At 46.9% G+C, this 19,972-nt stretch overlaps 2 protein-coding genes across 2 annotated transcripts in view; one reads left to right on the plus strand and one right to left on the minus strand.

Moving 5' to 3' along the window:
* Nucleotides 1-19,972, plus strand: part of LOC119442623 (uncharacterized) — a 105,607-nt gene that overhangs the window by 77,472 nt on the left and 8,163 nt on the right. The window contains exons 2-6 of the mRNA XM_037707564.2: nucleotides 2,876-2,928; nucleotides 9,040-9,318; nucleotides 10,638-10,865; nucleotides 13,593-13,685; nucleotides 14,634-14,667. Coding sequence (XP_037563492.1) covers nucleotides 2,876-2,928; nucleotides 9,040-9,318; nucleotides 10,638-10,865; nucleotides 13,593-13,685; nucleotides 14,634-14,667 — 687 coding nt within the window. The remainder of the gene's footprint in view (nucleotides 1-2,875; nucleotides 2,929-9,039; nucleotides 9,319-10,637; nucleotides 10,866-13,592; nucleotides 13,686-14,633; nucleotides 14,668-19,972) is intronic.
* Nucleotides 686-2,368, minus strand: LOC119442622 (uncharacterized). The gene has a single exon (XM_037707562.2). It carries the CDS (start codon nucleotides 2,239-2,241, stop codon nucleotides 853-855), a length of 1,389 nt encoding a protein of 462 aa, XP_037563490.1. The 5' UTR covers nucleotides 2,242-2,368; the 3' UTR covers nucleotides 686-852.

Here is a 19,972-nt window from a genome sequence, read left to right on the forward strand (position 1 = left end):
TTTTTTTTTTACCCGACTCTGCGCTGGCTGTCGTCAAGGAACCATGCTCTCCTGACTGCGTTGCTCTGAGCAAGGCACACAATCACATGGTTTGGAAACCCAGCCTCATTCAAATCCACTAACTGTTGCTGAAAACTGGAGGACATCAAATGAGGGCACAATTTTTTCAGAGCATTGCTCAAACACATTTTCACTATGCCCCTTTTAGTAAGCTTAGAATGAGCAGAACTGTACGATAAAAGAGCCTTGTTAGCTCTAGGTTGATAACACCATCAAACAGCACAACTTTTAGATCGAGATGGGGCCTTAGTCTGCACCGTGTCAGTAGACACGTGCTTGTGAAGTGAGTGAAAAAAGTGAGGGTATAAAAGTGGCGTCCGTCCCGGAAATAAATCGTTGTTGGAAGTTAGCGCCTGTGTGTGTCTCCATTCTTCGTCTACGTCCGTGTGTTTTTTTGCACTACAAGAAGAAAATCTGCAAACATGTTACACCAACACGCCCAAATGTCTACACTGATTAAAGTGGTACTTTCAGTACACATGAAGTCATGCTGCCTGTGACACTTCCTGTATATTACTGCCGGATGTCTCATAATGTTAACACCCTGAAAGTAACAACACAGATCCTCATTTTATATGTTGTGAATGAAACCCTCAATGCATAAAATAGTTCTGTCTCGATCATGCAAAATTTTTACTCAGCTTTTTTATTTTGCGTGCTTCGCGCACCATTAAAAAAAAAAAAAAAACATAGACCATTTTTTTCTTTGTGCTCCCAGCAACAAAAGCAAAGTGACGAAGTCTGTATGACTAAGAACACTTTTTGGCATTGCACACAGTCACCTTGGCACTCCTAACGTCTCCAGTCTCGTCTGTCATCATCACTATATGGCTTGTACTGGCCACGCCCGCCATACATTTCAGCAGTTACAACATTTGGGCCGTTCACTCGGGATGGGGATCGCACCGGCCCTAGTGTTCGTGCATCAGACATACTTTGCTGGACTGGCATGCCACTGGGTTGACCATAACCAAGGCTTTGCAGCTGAGCCTCAAGGCCACTGTGCTGAGGCGCCATGCCACCGATATTATTGTAGCTCTGCCCTTGTGGCCATGCACCATACACACTGTGCTGAGGCTGCAACGAAGATGCCATGCCACTGAGATAACCGTAGATTTGTCCTTGTGACTGAGCAGTGTATATGCTGTTTTGAGGTGGCAAGGCACTTGGGTGACTGTAACTGTGCATCTGTGGACGTACTTGGACAAACGCACTGCGCCGAGGCGGCGTGCCATTGTGGTAACTCTGCCCTTGCGATTGTATATCAGACACATTGCCCTGTTGTGGCAACGAACGCGGCATGCCACCCGTGTGACCATACACACGCTCTTCACTCGGTGCGACGTTCCATGCGTTGTGCCCGTAAGGAAGCATGCTCATTGCTGGCTGGCTGTCGAAGTCACGGTAGGCGTCACAATCGGAGGGAGTAGGAACAGCAACTTCAGGAGGCTTATTGCCCGCGTCTCTGGAGCATTGTATGTTGCCGAGGTACTGTCGTCTGTCGATACTCAGAAAGTCGCGGACGTATTGGGCTTGTATGTCTGATGCTCGCAGATGTTCGCGGACGTACTCTTGCCTGCCGATGGCTTGAGGAGGCTCGTTGACATGTACTGGTCTGTCGGCACTACGAAGATCGAGCATAGGCTTTTGTCCACCGACACGCTGGAGATCGTTGACATATTCCTCCCTGTCAAACTTGTGACCGCGGGCATTCTCGAACTGCTCTATCGCTGTCGTGGGCGCTACGCTAAGCTTTTCAATCATGTACTTGCAGACCAGGTACCCTGTTCTGTTCACGCCGTGCGTACAGTGTACACCTATCAATTTGCCGTCGTTCGCCGGGTTCGCGACGAATGCGTCGACGGCACGGAAGAACTCGTTCACCACACCCTCGCTAGGTATTTGCTGGCCGACGCACATGATTTTGGCGTGGAGGATGCCACGACTGACAAGAGACTCCGGGTCATAGTAACGGTTCGTGCACGTTAAATCAATCACGAGGCCTAGGCCATATAGCCGCTGGAGAAGTTCTTGGGGTGTGAAGCGCTTGCTCGCTGGCACGCGCGAGCTTATCGATTCACGAAGCGGCACCTTGAAAGCTACGAACCGCGTACCGGGCACGACACCTCCAACGTCGTTGTAGTCTAGCCACCGGTCGGGAACGGTTTTAGAACGGCCCATGCTGCAGATGGACTGGTACGGTCGTTCCGGTCGTCACGTAAAACACGAAGCACGAGACCAACGTTCCACGAGACGGCAGACAGCGAGGCAGAAGAAGAAAAAAAAAAAAAGAAGGCACGAAATTGAATATGGCTGCGCCGTTTTCAGGCGCGGTTTCGCATTCGCGTTTAGTCGACGTGCTGCTAGGCGCTGTTTCGTACTCACGTTTGTTCAGTTTCGGTTTCGTTTTCGCTGTCGCACCGCTTTGCGACGCTAGCTTGCTGTAAATTACGAGTTTGGCGATTATTGGTTAGGTCAAGCTCCATTTGAATATTACAGTAATAGTTAGGGCAATTATTAGGCATATTTTTTAAATTGCAGGCATGACAAATATTTCTGCAAATTCGCGTTGTTTGAAATCCGTGTGTGTGTGTGTGTGTGTGTGTGTGTGTGTGTGTGTGTGTGTGTGTGTGTGTGTGTGTGTGTGTGTGTGTGTGTGTGTGTGTGTGTGTGTGTGTGTGTGTGTGTGTGTGTGTGTGTGTGTGTGTGTGTGTGTCCCTCCGTTGTTTCAGTTTGCCACTATTGTCTTTGTCGCACTTTCGACTGCAAAGTTAACGCATTTACATAGTTTTCTTGCCCGTTTTTCTCGTTCCAGAAGAGGAGTTGTCGACCGAAGCGACCGATCAGCCGAATGGCGACATTGCCCAGGTATGCGAATTCAATACGCTAAGTACATACCGCATGTGCCCTACCCATCGATTCTCTGTATTTCTTTATTATTATTATTATTATTATTATTATTATTATTATTATTATTATTATTATTATTATTATTATTATTATTATTATATCATAAGAAGCCAACAAATAGTGACACCAAACCCGCCGGGGTGGCTCAGTCAGCTAAGGCCACGGTGTAAGAATAGGTTGCTAAGGCGTTGCGCTGCTGAGCACAAGGTTGCGGGATCGAATCCCGGCCCCAGCGGCCGCATTTCGATGGAGGCGAAATGCAAAAACGCCCGTGTGCTTGCGTTGTAGTGCACGTTAAAGAACCCCAGGTGGTCAAAATTAACCCGGAGCCCTCCACTACGGCGTGCCTCATAATCAGAACTGGTTTTGGCACGTAAAACCCCAGAAAGAAGAATAGTGACACCAAGGACAACATAGGAGAAATTACTTGTACTTAGTAATTGAATTAAAGAAATGATAAATTAATGAAAATGGATGAAAAAACAAACTGATTCTTATGATATGATTAATAAAAATCGGGCCCTTCGGTTCTCTTTCTTCTCGTTCATTGCATAACAAGGGCTCGAATCCGGCAACATTGATGCCTTCAGGGGCCGTATTCTGAAACGTTCGCCTAGGCGAAATTAGCGTGGGCGCTGATTGGCTGGTTGAGCAAAATTGAATGACGTTGGGCTCAACCACCCAATCAGCTCATCCAATCTTGCTAAAACAGCCAATCGGCGCACGCCTGAAAGCGAAAAAAGAAATTTCGCCTAGGCGAACGTTTCAGAATACGGCCCCAGGTAGCATATGTGGGTTTATTGACCAGTTGCCTTCACCCAAAAGAGATCACGTACTCGTGACGCCTGCGGCAGAAAGGAAGTTCCACATCCGCCGCCTAGGTTTGTGAAATTGTGACTGGTGGCGCTGGCTAACACTCCCAGGGTCAATTCTAGTTGTAAGACATAAATACCCCATAAAGTGGATGGGAAAACGGCGCCGCGGTAGCTCAATGGTGAGAGCATCGCATGCGTAATACGAAAACGTGCGCTCGTTCCCCACCTGCGGCCAGTTGTTTTTTCATCCATTTTCATTAATTTATCATTTCTTTAATTCAATCAGTAAGTACAAGTAATTTCTCCTATGTTGTCCTTGGTGTCACTATTTGTTGGCTTCTTATGATATAATAATAATAATAATAATAATAATAATAATAATAATAATAATAATAATAATAATAATAATAATAATAATAATAATAATAATTTTTTTTCTTTCTTCTCTTTCTCTCTTTCTTTCTTGTGTGTATATATAGCTTGTTTTCACATTGGTAAGGTCGCTTTGGAATTGAAGTGACAGAACTAACTTTCCTTCCCTATATTCTTGAGTCCTATCCCGCTGCATAGTTTTTCTTTTTCATATGAAATAACGAGACGGATGATTCCCTTGTAAAGCCGTAAACTAGTCACTCGAACCTAGCTTAATATTTTGCGAGTATCCTCCTTCTTTCTGATCCCGCATGAAGCAATATCCCTCTCTTTGCCATGAATACTTCGTTCCTCGTAAGTTCACAGAAGCTAAGCGGCGATTTCCTTAGTCATTATTTGGGAGGTAGACCGCTTAGGAACGTCGAGTGTTGGTGAATTCCTTTCTAAGTCGAAATAGAGTGTCCGGCTCGAGCGAGAAAGGGCGCCGCACGCCAGAAGATGTCTCCTCACGAAACCCTTAACAAGTATACTTGTTGAGTTCACTTGGCTTCAAGATCACTTGGCTTCAAGGTCACTTGGCTTCACGAGAAAGAATCTGCCATTGTCCCCTCCCTCCGCATGTTCTCCAAACGGCTTATGAAACGTTTAATTGGACAACATTTTAATACGCAGCATCAATTTGCGATCTCATGCCAGAGTTACCTTTTTAACAATCTCGAATCAATAGAAAACCGAGCAGCCCGATTTATCTCTCCCAACTACAATGACCGCCATGGTGTAACTCGATCTCATCAAATCCTCTTCTGGCTTCCCATCTGGTTAACCTCCTAGACTTTCACCTTTCCTCAGTCGACCTCTCATCAAATCCTCCCTCAGTGTCCTTCCTTAAGCGTCCAGATGCAAAATCGCGGAACTGCTATATGCCTATTCCACAAGATCTATTATGATTTTCAAAATTTACATGGTACTCTTCTCCTATCTCCGGTGCGCACTTCTCGGCGCCTTTTCAATTTCTTGAGATGTCCAACGTCTCCACGGTACTACCAACGCCGTTAACTCAGGTTTTCCCAGTACCAATGCAGAATGTAATATACTACCCGAATCAATCGTCGCTGTACGCAATCCTTCAATATTAAGTGGAACCGCGCACTTCACTTGTTAAGTCTTTCCAATTCTATTTGCACGCGTTGTTATTAGGAGTGGTTCTTGCTTTTTATTCGTAACATTTATTGCTATTTCTACTTCGTTTCTTTCTGTCCTCCCCCCTCCCTTTTTTAATTGCGATAGCAATTGTATGGACACTCCAAAGCGGATTCCTGCCGTCGGCGTCGCCGTCGCCGTGAGGTTTCGTATGACGTCAACGGCGATGAAATCGCCGCCGCGCTCCGGACGCTGTATGTGCGAGTGAAAGGGCGCGAGGGACGCGCGCTTTCACGGGGAGCGAACGCAAGTCGGAGAGCAAACGTGCGTTCTGCGCCGTGCTTCCTGAAGGGCTGCAGAATTAAGCTCTCTTTCCTCCTTTGCAATCACCATATATAGAGAGCAAACGCGACTTCTTCCATCGCACGAAAGGCCGTGGGGGGACGGGAGGGAGGGAGGGGAGGCGACGTTTAGCTGTGGCACCAAATGCGTATTCATATAAAAATAAATAGGCGTCATTTTAATGAATAAATCACTACTACTACTATTTATATAAAAACGTTGCGAGGCGAGAAGGTGGGTAATATTTCCGACGCTGCTCGACGAGTGTCCCATTCGGATCTCGTCGAAAACCTCCGAGCCGCCCCCAGAGGCACCGGCAACAGTCACCAACGCCGCGCGCTCTCGGTGCGAACGCGGGCAAAACGCCGACGGCGTCGACAACAGTTCTGCGCGTTGCTGGTGCTGCTGCACGTCCAAGTTTATACAGCTGATAAAACTATCCTTACTCCGTATAGCTCTCTACTAATTTTTTTTTTATTGCGTGATAACTGAGGCCATATTGTTATTCCTTCCGATTCGCTACAATGTCCCACAATTTGTTCATAAATTTTACAACTTTTGTAGCGTGCCGCATTTGAATTGATATTTTTTTCTTCTTTTCTTGTACATTATTCTTATTCTTTATATTAGTGACCAAGTGCTGTACTTTGTTGCTCATGCCCCCCCCCCCCCTTACGTAATACCCGATCAGGGGCCGTAATACCCGATCAGGGGTAAAATAAGTTATGATGATGATGATAATTATGAAGATTCTGATGATGATGATATACTTGTCCCTGATAAATGAAACGAGAACTGGATCGTGGAATAAGCTATTAAATTATTTTTGGTGCTCTGACGCTAGCTAGTCACGTCGGTGCACGTTCAAGTTTTCAGACTTGAATCCACGCTTCACGAGTCATCAACATTATCATCATCATCAGCCTATATTTATGTCCACTGCAGGACGAAGGCCTCTCCCTGGGATCTCCAATTACCACTATCTTGCGCTATCTGATTCCAACTTGTGCCTGCGAATTTCCTAACTTTATCACTCCACCTATATAGTTTTCTGCCGTCCTCGACTGCGCTTCCCTTCTCTTGGTATCCATTCTGTAACTCTATAATGGTCCACCGGTTATCCATCCTACGCATTACATGGCCTGCCCAGCTCCACTTTCTCCGCTTAATTTCAACTAGAATATCGGCTATCCCCGTTTGTTCTCTGATCCACACCGCTCTCATCCCGTCTCTTAACGTTAGGCGTAACATTTTTCGTTCAATCGCTCTTTGTACGGTCCCTAATTTGTTCTCGAGCTTCTTTGTTAACCTCCAAGTTTCTGCCCCATATGTTAGCACCGGCAGAATGCAATTATTGTACACTTTTCTTTTCAACGACAGTGGTAATTTCCCAGTCAGGATTTGGTAATGCCTGCCGTATGCACTCCAGCGCAATTTTATTCTTCTATAGGGGGTATGCACTGAACCTTGATCCGCGAGGCGGCGACAGCATCGCCGGGCAGCCGCGCCATGTTTACGGTCGTCGGTTCGTTCGTGGGAGTCTGTGCGTCGCGGAAGTATTGGAGATCGCTATCGTCCAAGCCGTCGTGGGGATTTCGCACACAGCAGTGTTTTGTGCGCGGCGCCGTGAGTGCGTGTTATTACGTAGAAAGTACTTGAATTAGTGTATCTGCGTGCGCGGAGAGACTCTACGTGCCGCGATTGTACGCCAGTGCAGCTACGGCATAATGGTGAACTGCGCGGTGTCGCCGTCTTCTTTTATGAGAAGCCACGGTGCGAGCGGCTTTTCATTGAATGACTGTGAATGACGAACCTGCGAGTACAAACAGACAGCTTAAGCGTCGAGATCTAAAAATTTGAATTCAGTTTGAAAATTATGGTGGCTGCAGATTGAGTTGGAGCACTTACTACTTTTCAAAATAAAACAACGTTAACCCTAATTGTACGACGTCAGTGAATGACATTTACGGGACTGCGTGAATGCTGGCGGTCATTTAAGTGGAAGGAAGTTACAAATACATTATACTTGTTTCTCTCGAAAGCTGCGCCTCTCTAACCAGCATTAAACAAACACATGCATGGCACGCAGTGGTTGTGGAGGTCTAAAAAACCATTTGAAAACAACCGCTGGCAACTGCTGCATCTAATCCCTCTACGACCGCGACATTCCATTACCGTGGATATGGTATGCAGACACAATTCACACGGCTATTTCACAAAAAAAAAAAAAGAACGCGAACAAAAATAAACGACGGAAGCTTGCTCACCTTTCTGACAACAACAACAACGACAACAACAATTTGACGAACGGCTGCTGCACCGAGCCGCTCGTCAAATAATTATGGCCTTCCATGGATTTGTAAGATTTTAGTTGCTCGCGCAACACAAAACTTGTTCCGTGCACAAGACAGTCAGTCCTTGATGTCGGTGAAATCCACGCGAGGCAGCAACCCGACATCGCGTTGAAGTTCAGTGTCTTTCAGCTCAAATGGGTCGACGCCGCCGCACAAGCGCACGTTTTCTTCGTAGCGCAATCGCTCAGGTTTATCTAAACCGCGTGCGTATGCATTAAGTGCATTATAGTCACTGAACACACCAATTGACTATAAATACTGAAGCGCAACCTTCCGCTGAATCGTCCGTTGCGCTACTGCAAGCGCCTAGGCCTAGCCGCCTAGGCCGCCTAAGGACGGCGACCGCCAACATGGTGGCAACCGCGGAGGACGGTAGCGCTCCTCGCGGATGACGTCAAGTGCATACACCCTATAAATTTCTTTTGCATGATCAGGGTCCCCTGTGAGTAATTGACCTAGATAAATGTACTCCTTTACAGACTACAGAGGCTGACTGGCGATCCTGAATTCTTGTTCCCTTGCCAGGCTATTGAGCATTATGTTTGCCTTCTGCATATTAATCTTCAACCCCGCTCTTACACTTTCTCGGTTAAGGTCCTTAAATCATTTGCTGTAACTCGTCTCCATTGTTGCTGAACAGGACAATGTCATCTGCAAACCGATGGTTGCTGAGATATTCGCCGTTGATCCTCACTCCTAAGCCTTCCCAGTCTAAGAGCTTGAATACTTCTTCTAAGCATGCAGTGAATAGCATTGGAGAGATTGTGTCTCCATGCCTGACCCCTTTCTTGATACGTAACTTTCTACTTTTCGTGTGCAGAACCAAGGTTGCTGTGCAATCCTTGTAGATATTTGCCAATGTATACACGTATGCCTCCTGTACTCCTTGGTTATCGCTGCTTAAAAAGGTGTTTTCTTCTCATGTTGCCCACAACTGTCGATCAGCGGCATCGCGTGCAGGAGAGACATGTGCTTGCTATAAAATGTCCTCGCAGCCGCAGTTTTATGCGACGAGCCCCGAGTTTTTTGCCCCGTTGTTTCCGCAGGGTGAATGCGAGCCACTGCAGCCACAGCAGCAGCAGCAGCGCAGCAAGACGGTCTCCGGCACGGGCTCTTCCTCCGGAGAAGCAGCAGCAGCAGCCCCAGAGGCGCCGTCGTGCGAACTGCGCGAGGTGGCCAGCCAGTTCGTGAGTGACCTGATACACCGTGCCCGTGAGGTGGCCCAGAGGCAGCAGTTCCGCATCGACGAGGTCGACGAGGAAGACGAAGAGGAAGACGTCCCTCCGCCGCGGAGGCTCACCGACATCACGGCGGGACCAGTCAAGGCACGTCACCCTCACCCCAGCCCCTCTCTTTTATGCTTCCCTCCTCAAAGTTCAAAGCCCCCCTCCCCATTAGTGGAACCCTCAACATCGGCCGCTCATGTGTACCTTGCGAGTGCGACCTTTGTGCGCGAGCTTATGCCGTGCCTTTATTTCCTCTAGGCTTTACGTCGAATAAGTCACGCCGTAGCATTCTCTATACCATTGTATATTGTGCCCCCAGTATCTGAATGTGGGTGCACCTACAATTCGTCGGCGCTTTTGTATACTTTCAGAGAAGTCAGAAGTTATCGGCCTGTATAACACGCACGGTGAAAATTAAGAAGGAAAAGTATTCATGATAAATGGAGGGTGGCTTTTACATAGCTTTACACCAAAGCTTTTGCGCCGCTAGTCTGATAGGGTGTACCCGTTTTTGGTGTCGAGTGACTAACCCACCAAGCCATGCATAGCGATGGGCCCGTATTTCAAGAAGCGTTCTGTATAGAAGCAGGTGGGACAGTCGTGACGCTGGAAAATTTTGACATCAAGACCATGTGACGTTGAGCACAGGGAAATGGGCGAATTCAGCTCAGGAAAAGAAAAAGGGGAAAAAAAGAAGAAGAAAGAATGGAGAATACAGAACCAGCGCGACACAGGACGAGTAAAGGGCACAGGACAGGGCGCTCTGTCCTGTGCTCTTTACTCGTCCTGTGTCGCGCTGTTTCTGTATTCTTTTCTAACACTTAGTGTTGTTTTCTTTCTTCACTCGTCCCCATCTTTTTTTTGTCTCACTACTATACCATGACGTTGATTGCAGACAGGACTTAAACATGATAACAATGACATCGCGGCGGAAGCGGAGGTTCAAAAGCAATGTAAGAAAGATAATATAACGTGATATTATAAAACAAGAGCAGGTGGGGTCAATAAGAGAGTCGGGGTAGGGATGTGTGTAAAAGAACGTTCGGTGTAGCAATTGCGTCAGCGTGCACGCAGCACTGAGAAAATTATATAGGCAATGGCAGACTTTTTTTTTTTCTTTTCTTCTTCTGTAACTCGTAAGAGCAACGCTATGGCAACGTGCGAGAAGCGCTGTCTTGGGCGATTCCATGTTGTCTGCCCCAGTTAAGGCAGAAATTTGGGCTATTTGGTAACGAGCATAATAAGACTTGATTACTAGCGTAACAAGACAGGGACTAAAGAAAGAAGACGGGCATGATTCCGTGTTCTTTCTTTAGTCCCTGCCTTGTTACGCTAGTAATCATGTCTTAAAGTCTGCCCCAGAGCGCTACAGATGGTGAGGACGATACCGAGCCGTAGTTCTCTCGCCGCGCATGCAGACTCCTCCCGAGATCCAGGTGGACCTGGTAGGTTCCCGGACGCCCAGTCCGGAAGAGATCGTCACGTACGTGGCGCCCGAGCGGTCCACGAAGAAGAAAGTGGTGGTCCTCCACGAGGAGCCGTCCGAGAGCGAGGAAGACACGAGCGGCGAAGCCAGTCCGGACAGTTCTCCGCGCGCCAAGCTCATCTCGGAACCACTTTCCCAGCAGCAGCAGGACTGTCCGGACGTGAGCCTTGTCGAGCCTTCTCACAATATAGGACTTTAGATACAAAGAGAGAGAGAGAGAGAGAGAGAGAGAGAAAGGGATATGAGGAAGGCAGGGATGTTAACCAGTCAAGAGTTCGGTTGGCTACTCAAAATAGTATATTAGTACCAACGACGCTGCCGCGTGCATGCCCCGAACCCGAATTAGGCTTCGATTATTTCGTATGGACGGTGCTTAGCGTACGCCTGACTTTGGGTGCGCTATTTCTAAAGCTACCTAACAACACCTCTCCTAAATGAGAACCGGTGGTTGAGAGAAATATTTGGAAGAGAAGATGAAATTGTTGATCGGAGTGAATGATTCGAGGGAGCAAGTGAAGCTTTGTGAGTGAATGAGTGAAGTTATGTGAGCGAATGAAGTCAAAATACGTGAACGAGTGAAGTCAACCTGTTTGAGTGAGTGAGTGAGTGAGTGAGTGAGTGAGTGAGTGAGTGAGTGAGTGAGTGAGTGAGTGAGTGAGTGAGTGAGTGAGTGAGTGAGTGAGTGAGTGAGTGAGTGAGTGAGTGAGTGAGTGAGTGAGTGAGTGAGTGAGTGAGTGAGTGAGTGAGTGAGTGAGTGAGTGAGTGAGTGAGTGAGTGAGTGAGTGAGTGAGTGAGTGAGTGAGTGAGTGAGTGAGTGAGTGAGTGAGTGAGTGACGAGGCGGCCGCTCAGAGCAGGGTTGCTTCCTCAAAATTATCAAATTTTGTCAGGCTTGATCTTGAGTCAAGCAGGGAGGGCGTATACGCGCCATGTGATCCAATCAAAGCATGGAAGAGAGCGAATTTGACAACCTTGCGAGATTCGAGTGTGCAGGACCGCTCAGTTCGGTTGTCACGGCGCTTCTATAGCGTGCTTAACCGCGTGCCATGGTCGTGAACGTTTGATAGTAGGACGTCAGCAACCCGTAACAGGACCAGTTCGTCGAGAAAAGCTCAAGTTTTAAACTTGTATTTCGGAAAGTTATCGCTTGCAGTGTATGTGGACTATTAATTAGCTTCGACGTTCTCCGCAATGAACTCCGTAGATTACGGCTCAGCCGGGACTCGAGAGAATTACTGGCTATTTGAGAGCGAAGGGCCTTTTGTCCGCAATGAAAAATCGTTGTTTGTGGGCTTTTAGAACGAAGACAACGATAAACAAAGTGAACACGTGAGTAAAAATGAACGTAGCAAGTACCCGGTTAGAAACATCGGACTTGTATAACGCAGCCGCGTTATCTTCTACTCGTGAATGTTCGCCTTTCTCTCTAATACCTTTTCTCTTTTCCTGTCATCTTTCTGCTGACGCTTGCTGGGGGTAAATTAACGGCCTCCCTAAGAAAAGTGTTGACCCGAAATTGTGCCACTTGTACTACCTTGAAGCTGGAAAACGGAAAAAAAAAGAAAGAAAAGAAATAAACAAGGAAATAAGAAAGAAGCGTGCGCAGTAGTATTTTTGCTGTCGTGACGTCGATTAAGTCTTAGGAAGTGTTCCTCTTCTTGCTGGTTTCCAAGAACGTGATGGTGAAGCTGTCATGGCCAGGAAAGCGTGACACCCTTGTGCACGGTATACGGCCGCGAGATCGCTGAGAAGTGACTCAGAACTCTTACTTTTCGTTCCGTTTTTATTTTAAAACGAATAACTTTCTTTACCTCTTTCGCCCGTTTTCGTTTGGTGGCGGTCGGACTTTCACCGCCCATGCACACAAAAGCACCGAGGCAAAGGTCGCGTGCTCTCGCGAAAGCGAGTGGAGAGGTGCGTTGATCGACGCACGTATCCTGTCGCGCCAGAGCTTCGAGACGTCTTCGAGGTTGACATGACGTGGGGTGGCGTTCGGTCTATACTATCACTACAGGTGTGCTGGTTAGCGGCCCTGTTCTACGGAATTACTCTACGAAACAACGAACGCTACCTAAATAACACTGCAACAGATATACGCGTACAAGCGCATCATACCTCCGATGAATTTAATAGCTTTGTAGGAGCGTTCGGCAATGCGCTTATACGTTCTTAGATTGGCAATCACCGTCGATGATTTCTGCACAGTTTTGTTTCATTCACTTGTTTGTTTGTTTGTTTGTTTGTTTGTTTGTTTGTTTGTTTGTTTGTTTGTTTGTTTGTTTGTTTGTTTGTTTGTTTGTTTGTTTGTTTGTTTGTTTGTTTGTTTGTTTGTTTGTTTGTTTGTTTGTTTGTTTGTTTGTTTGTTTGTTTGTTCCTGGCTTTCGCATTCCTATTCTTCTACATTTTCTTTGTCTCTGTGAATCACTCTTTCATTCACCTTGTCCTTTGTTCTTTGTGCTAATACCTTGTCTTTACGTTTCTTGTAATGCAAATGAGAGAATTGGCTGGTAAGAACGGGCTGAGTGGCCAAGTGTCGATATTCGCATGAATGAATTAACGAGCGGGATCGAAGTGAGCTGGTATGTTCGTGAGTGAACGAGCCTCTCTCTCTTTCGTTATCATTTAACTGCGGTTGCTGTATATGGCTCCCCAGCATATACCGGAACTCTACTTTTAATCAGCCTGTAGAGTGACCTCCAGTGTCGACAGTTCACCTCGGCTGGCGTGACATGCAGTCACTTTGCCTCTTCATATGTCACACTAACACGTGAAACAGATGTGCAAGATGCACAACCTGACATTTCTTGTATACAGGAGCCTGCGTTTTCGCGGCAATTTCTCGTTGTGATTTCGTTAACGCTCTTTCGTAAACTGCGATTCTTGCTTCAGATTGCCAACCTCAAGAATGATCCAGAGCTCCGGGAGTTTGCCGTCGCCTACATCAAGGGAATATTGGAGCAAGCTCAAGTTCTTGCCCAAGAGGTCAGTGCCCCGCATTTCGTGCACACATAGCGACACGGGTATGACTTGTTGCTGGCCAGTGGAAGCTTAAATTCCTGGCATTTTATTCGGCCACTTTAATAATTCCAAAAATTGATACAAATAAAGTTAATTTTTAGAACTCCTTTCGTAGTACATTTGCTACGGCACAAAAGAAATCACACGAAAGAAGACGACACGTATCGGGTTGACAACAGCACAAGTGCCACTAGCAACATTATTTTCTGAAGGCAGCGCAAGATGCAGGGCATTTCTTCCAAGCTGTACCGGCGCGGAGTTATCTCCGAAGTAGTAATCAAATTGTAAGAGCCGCCCGAGCGTGCGCAGTATTTTTTTTTTTTTTTACTTGGCTTTTCAGATTGTTTTGTGTACGAATCAGTACGTGTAGTGCGCTCTGAGGTCTTTCATAGCGATTGTTATTCAAGTGCCAATTCAATTCTGAGCCACTTCGAGCTTAGATTAATCAAAATTTTAAATGAGTCTTTTTAGGCAAATATCTGGGCATTCTTTTTCGCGTTTTTGTTGCTCTATTTGTTTGTTTTCCTGCTATGTTCTTAATTCTCTTCAATGTTCTTGAAAAAGAAAATCCGACGAAGCTCTTCGTCCGCAGATTGTCTTTTGTCGATATGATACTGAGCGGTTTATATTAAACAAGAGCGGTGTTGTCGGCTCCAGAGCGCTGTTTCATGCCTTTCTTTCCCTCTCTATCTCTTTGCACATATACGTGCATCAACCTACATGTCTTCCAGTTTAGTTTGTTCTGTGTATAGAGGTATTGTTTGTGTATGTGTCCTCCCTCCCATCTCCCACCCCCTGCAAAACATAGATTTACTGTATTTTGTGTGTACAGACTGCGGACTTGTTCTCTCTTCTCTTTAATAACCTTTGTCTCTCCTCCTTTTTTTTTTCTTTCTGTCTTTCAAATTTCAGAGGGCGCCGGAAAAGGCCGAGGAGCTTGTGACAGGTGAGGCTTTCCGGCTATTCGTGTTTTCAATCTCTCGGGGCTTATGGTGGCGGCAGACGACACGAACCCGCTTCTTTGTTTGCTTTGCGCCGTTGTGTGATAGCCTGAGACAAAGAAATAACAAAGACGAAGTTAAAGAAAGAGTAAAAAAAAAAAAAAAGACGGAGTAATTCGAGATCGACATAGTGGGTGTGTGTATGTCGTTCGTATTATTCTTCACGATGAAAAGTCGAGACAAAGCCTGCTATTCCCCGTGTTCCGTTCCATACCTTGTGTCGCAGCAGTCGCATTCTTTTTCACGGGGCTCACTGAGCCCGCAGAATAAAGGAAGGAACAAAGCCTTTCTCCTGCCTTTGTTTGTTTGTTTCCCCTTTTAATGTCTGCGGCGTTCCGCGCGGTATCTATATATCTACATTCTCTGTCTCACTGAATACGTACAGTGCCGTCAAAGCTATACGGTTTGCGTCAGCCCAGTGAGGAACGAGAACCAGTAATATAGCTAGTGGCTCGACCACTCTCTCATTATGGTGATCGTGCGTCGCTAATCCGTCCGTAATCCCTCCGTCCATTTGGTGTCGTCATCACGCGCGGAGGGATTAGCGTCGGGAAGTGGACGAGCCTTTCAATTATACATTGGCTCTCGTATGCCGATTGGCTGCCGCGATCTTTTGCTTTGTTAGAGTGATAATTCTGGTCGGTGGTTGCATGTCAGTGGTTGAAGAAATAGCGCCTTAAAGAATGGGTTATACTATATACTGTTGTGTCTGGCGTTCCTTCGGGACAAAGGAGGCCTCACCGACAGACGTGATGACGCGAAATGACCGTCACGGAGAGGCGACTAATTCTTGCAAGGGGCCAGCATCGAGCATTCCCGTGGGAACCACGTCAACGTTTGGTTCCTAAGGTGTCACCCGTTGCCTGGTGTGCGGGGCGATCAGGCAACATTGGAGGCGGAGCCCTGTAGAACGGGGACACATCATGGGTGGGATATGGCGAACTGGCCGAAGATGGTCATTGGCTAAGAAGAACTAAAGTGCATTCCCTCGTCGAGTGAAAGAGGGAAACGAAGGGATAAAACAGCGGGACTTGAGTGTTGTGGGGACGCTCGGAGATGTAAGCGCTAACACATGCAAAGACGCTAGCATGTAGACGGCTCCAAGAATCACCATGGAGCCCTTCGTGTAAAATAATGTACATTTGTATATAAAACACTATTCTGATCTCACTGGACCTCTCCTTCTCCCGGTACCTGGCACGTCACCATCCATGGAACCTTCGTGGCCGCTCGGACCCTCGGACTTCGCAACAATACACAGCAGACAACGCACACGAGAGCTGGCTATAACAGCAGCGCTTTAGAACAGGACACACAACAGGCGACGCGCACGATTGCTATAGTCGTCGCCTATATATGTGTGTCGTAATAATTATGTTTATGATTTTTATTGCGATATGTGGTTATATACACGGGCAGTCGAGGCGCGCTCACGACGCGTCGGCGCTGTCGATCGTGCTGCCAGGGTATTGGCGGTGCATGAGCGGCCAGCGAGTGGAGAGTTAGAACACGGTTAGAATGTCTCTAGAGACGTGAGAGACGAAGGCGCATCGCATTTGGCTACAAAAACGGCGAAGCAAAGGGGACACAACATGCGCCCTCCATAAGCCCCTCTGGAGTATACCGATCGACTCCCTCCCTCAATCTCTCGATCACAGCAAGCAATGTATAACGGAACAACGTATGTGCACCGTCTACTGCATGTCCTTTTCTGAAGTGCTGTTTTGTCAGCTTTCGTGCGTGGGCCGTGTGTTACGTGTCCTACATGTTGCATAAAGCGCTCCTTCTTTATTCACCGTGTAGGTTCGACTGTACTGCACGGATTTGATTAGAGAGAGAGTATACAGCTCCGAGGATATGTGTACGTCCTGTTGACCGGCCTGAGGTTTCTTCATTTTGCTGGCCTTCGATTCACATCTATATGTGCCAGTTATTTGTCGTCGAGCGAAGGGCCCGTCCGTGGCGCAACAAGTTCGCGATTTCGCAACCTCAGAGACGTCCCATTCCATTCTGCTCGAAATGGATATATGCGGTGCCTTCTTATATACCGACATACGCATGTTTTGTTATTCGGTTCGGAGGGAGATCCCTGTAGATTTGTCGACGCGCCTAGGTGTATAACGCAACACGACGGGCATGTGTTCACTCGGACAAGAAATCGATACTGTTCGCAGACCCGTTTTCCTTGCGCACAGAACGCGCGTATATATAGTATAGCACGTAACGGCAGTGGTGTCGAGTACAATCTGTTGTAGCCATGGACGCAAAAGGTCTCTCACAATTCACCCTTCTATACCGTGTCAGAAACCTCGCTCACCCCTATATCCCCACAGTTATCCCTATACTTCTAAATCGCCTTCGTGTACGTTTGTGCTGCAGCGCTCTCTTCAGAAAGCTGAGTAACATACGATCTGCTAGATGAAAATTCTAGGTTTGTCTTACAAAGAACACGCGAAGATCGCGAGGGTAAGCTCTTCTTTTTTTGAAACCTTTTACGTCCCTTTTTTTTTCGGTATTTCGTTTATTCTTCTGAAACTCGTTCTGAAGCTTCAAATCGCGGTCTTCAGAGGATCGCTCGGAGGGTATTACGCAAGTTCCGCTGGGGCACAACGTCTTTCGTTTAGCGTTCGGTTTGATCGTCGTTAAGCTTCCACTCCCGTCGATCTGAATGCAACCAAGTAAGAGTCCTGGACAAACGACCGCATTTATATTTAGCTCAGTGTCCCATGTAGCGGTTTCAAAGGATGTCTGCGCACTTTGCGGACTAAACTGAAATGTTTGTTCAGTGTTGAATCTCAACGTCCATTTCGAGCAATCTTTTGCGTGAGACGATATAGTTAATATCCGTGCACATTGTGGTGTATGGAATGAAACGTTTGTTCATTGTCTAATGTCATTTGTATTTCGGGCGGCCTTTATACGTGACACGATATAAGTTTGCGCAATTAATTCGGTGATGTTAAATTAAGAAATTTATTCAGGGTTACATTTAATTTCCAACCCGCCGTGGTAGCATGCTGGCTGTTGCGTCCTGCTGATGAGCGCGTGGTCTCGGGTTTCAGTCCCGGTCGCTGCGATCACAATTCAGTGGGGTCAGAATGCAAAAAACGCTCGGGTACCGAGATTTTGTGTTCACGCTACAAAGAGCTCCAGGTCATCGCCAAGAGCTACCAAATTCCGGACCGCGTAAAAGGCTATAGTTTCAGATAGTTTAGATATGTATAGCGACCTCTGCGCAATACTTTGGGTTTGGAATGCAAATTAATGCGTCACGAAATACTACCTAGCTAAACTGAACAACTTGAAACGTCGCGACAACCACTCGCCGGAAATAACGCAGAACCTATATATATATTGGGTGACCCAGCCAACGATAGCCAAGCGGTTACAAGCAAAAAAAAAAAAAAAAAAAGCAAGAAAAACATTTCAAAAAACGGTGCAAGACACTATTTTAGTACCTCTAGCTTTCGGTCCCCAGACCTCTGACGACCGATCACCGTAGGTTATTTATTCGTATCTTGAATCGTGCTTTTTAAATATTTTTATTCTTTGGACAGCTTGGCGAACGTTAGCTGGGATAGAAGGTTTAAAATAATTTAAATTATGGAGTTTTACGTGCCGAAACCACGATCTGATTATTAGGCACGCCGTAGTGGGGGACTCCGGAATAATTTGGACCACATAGGGGTTCTTTAACGTGCACCTAAAATCTAAGTACACGGGTATTTTCGCATTTCGCCCCCATCTAAATGCGGCCGCCATGGCCGGTATTTGATGCCGCGACCTCGTGCTTAGCAGCCCAACGCCATAGCCTCTAAGCAACCACGACGGGTACCTCGGATAGACGGTACAGAACGTTAGCGACCCTGTGTATGGGAACCAGTACAGGAACATCACAGAACGTTGAGTGAGTAAATTTGGATTTTAATGGTGCAGCAGCCGGTTCCGGCTATAATGCGCCAAGAGCAGAGTTTATACGTAGACTGTTGAGCACCAGCGCGGCTCCTCGGCATGACAGCGGCAGCGCCCGGTGCGCGCCGATCTCGGAGGCGAGTTGCTGCGATATGCATCACGTCTGCTAACCAACAGGTGCGCGCGTCGTCTGCTAAGGTGATATCTAGAGGCTGCTACTAAGAAAATCATACAGCTGCCAGCACTGTAGCTCTTCCATGATTGCTTCAGTAGTGCTGCTACTTTCAAACAACGGTTTGCAGAACCCGCAGGGGCGCTTCTCTGTACATATCGTTTGACCTAGCCAAGATGGTGGACCTTGGGCTAGAATCGTAGTTAAGGTGTCAACTTGCGGGCTGGTGACATCGTTCCTGTTGCCGCCTCGTGCCTTTCAATCTTTCAAATGCGTGTCTCAGCTCTAACAGTGCTATTATCAGGAACGCGGCCATCTTGGTTGTGGCAAGATATGTAGGATAGCCTGCTTACGGAATTTTGCATGTCATTTATTGTGAGTTGCTCACGTGCCCCGAGAAATAAACCGTAAACGAGTGCGCATTTGTTTACATGATCACGCTATCTCGTCGACGACGTGCAGCTAGAAACTTGACTCTTCATGACGCTTAAGTGGTACAAGTCATACTGCAATAAAATCACATCGGAGCAGCGTTGAGGTTGGTTGTCCAGGCCCATGATACAACAAAGTAACCTGCGAACCGTGTTCATTTCGAGAACGGGCGTATTTCAAAGCATCCGAAAAAAAAAAAAACACTGTCCACCATTGTCAATGTCATCAAATCATATCGACCGAAAAACAGTGCGAAGTGGAACGTCGGAAAGGAATACGTTGCGTTGAGACGACCTTCGCTCTTGCTTGTATGTAAATTCTCTTCTTTCATGCTGTAGAGCCAGAATTCACATTCTTTGCAGCGTTGGAAACGTGAAAGAAGTCACTTTGTCAGTGCGTGCTTACGACAGCCCAGCGTATTCAGCACGGCAACATGGGGCAAACGGCCCTTTTTGAAACCGAGTTCGCTCGTTTGTTGCTATGTTATATTTGGCGGTAGGACTGAGCTTGTTAAGAAAGGCACTCAGGGCCGAGTACCGATGTTCGAACGGCAGGATTTATCTCTCTGGTTTTCGGTTGCGTCATCCTGCTGAATGCTTTTCGTGAGATCACCGTATAGCCAAGCTCCACCATTAATTATAGGCTCGGTGAATACCTGGGGGAGGTTATCTTTGAGCGCACATTTCCGACTATGATTTTCTTTCTCCGCGCTATCGTTCTGCTCCTCGAGCCCC

Source organism: Dermacentor silvarum, chromosome 2 (genome assembly GCF_013339745.2).
Source record: "Dermacentor silvarum isolate Dsil-2018 chromosome 2, BIME_Dsil_1.4, whole genome shotgun sequence".
Classification (NCBI taxonomy): domain Eukaryota; kingdom Metazoa; phylum Arthropoda; class Arachnida; order Ixodida; family Ixodidae; genus Dermacentor; species Dermacentor silvarum.

Excerpts from the sequence above, each read along its gene's own strand:
- LOC119442622 (XM_037707562.2), bottom strand. The coding sequence starts at position 2,241 with ATGGGCCGTTCTAAAACCGTTCCCGACCGGTGGCTAGACTACAACGAC.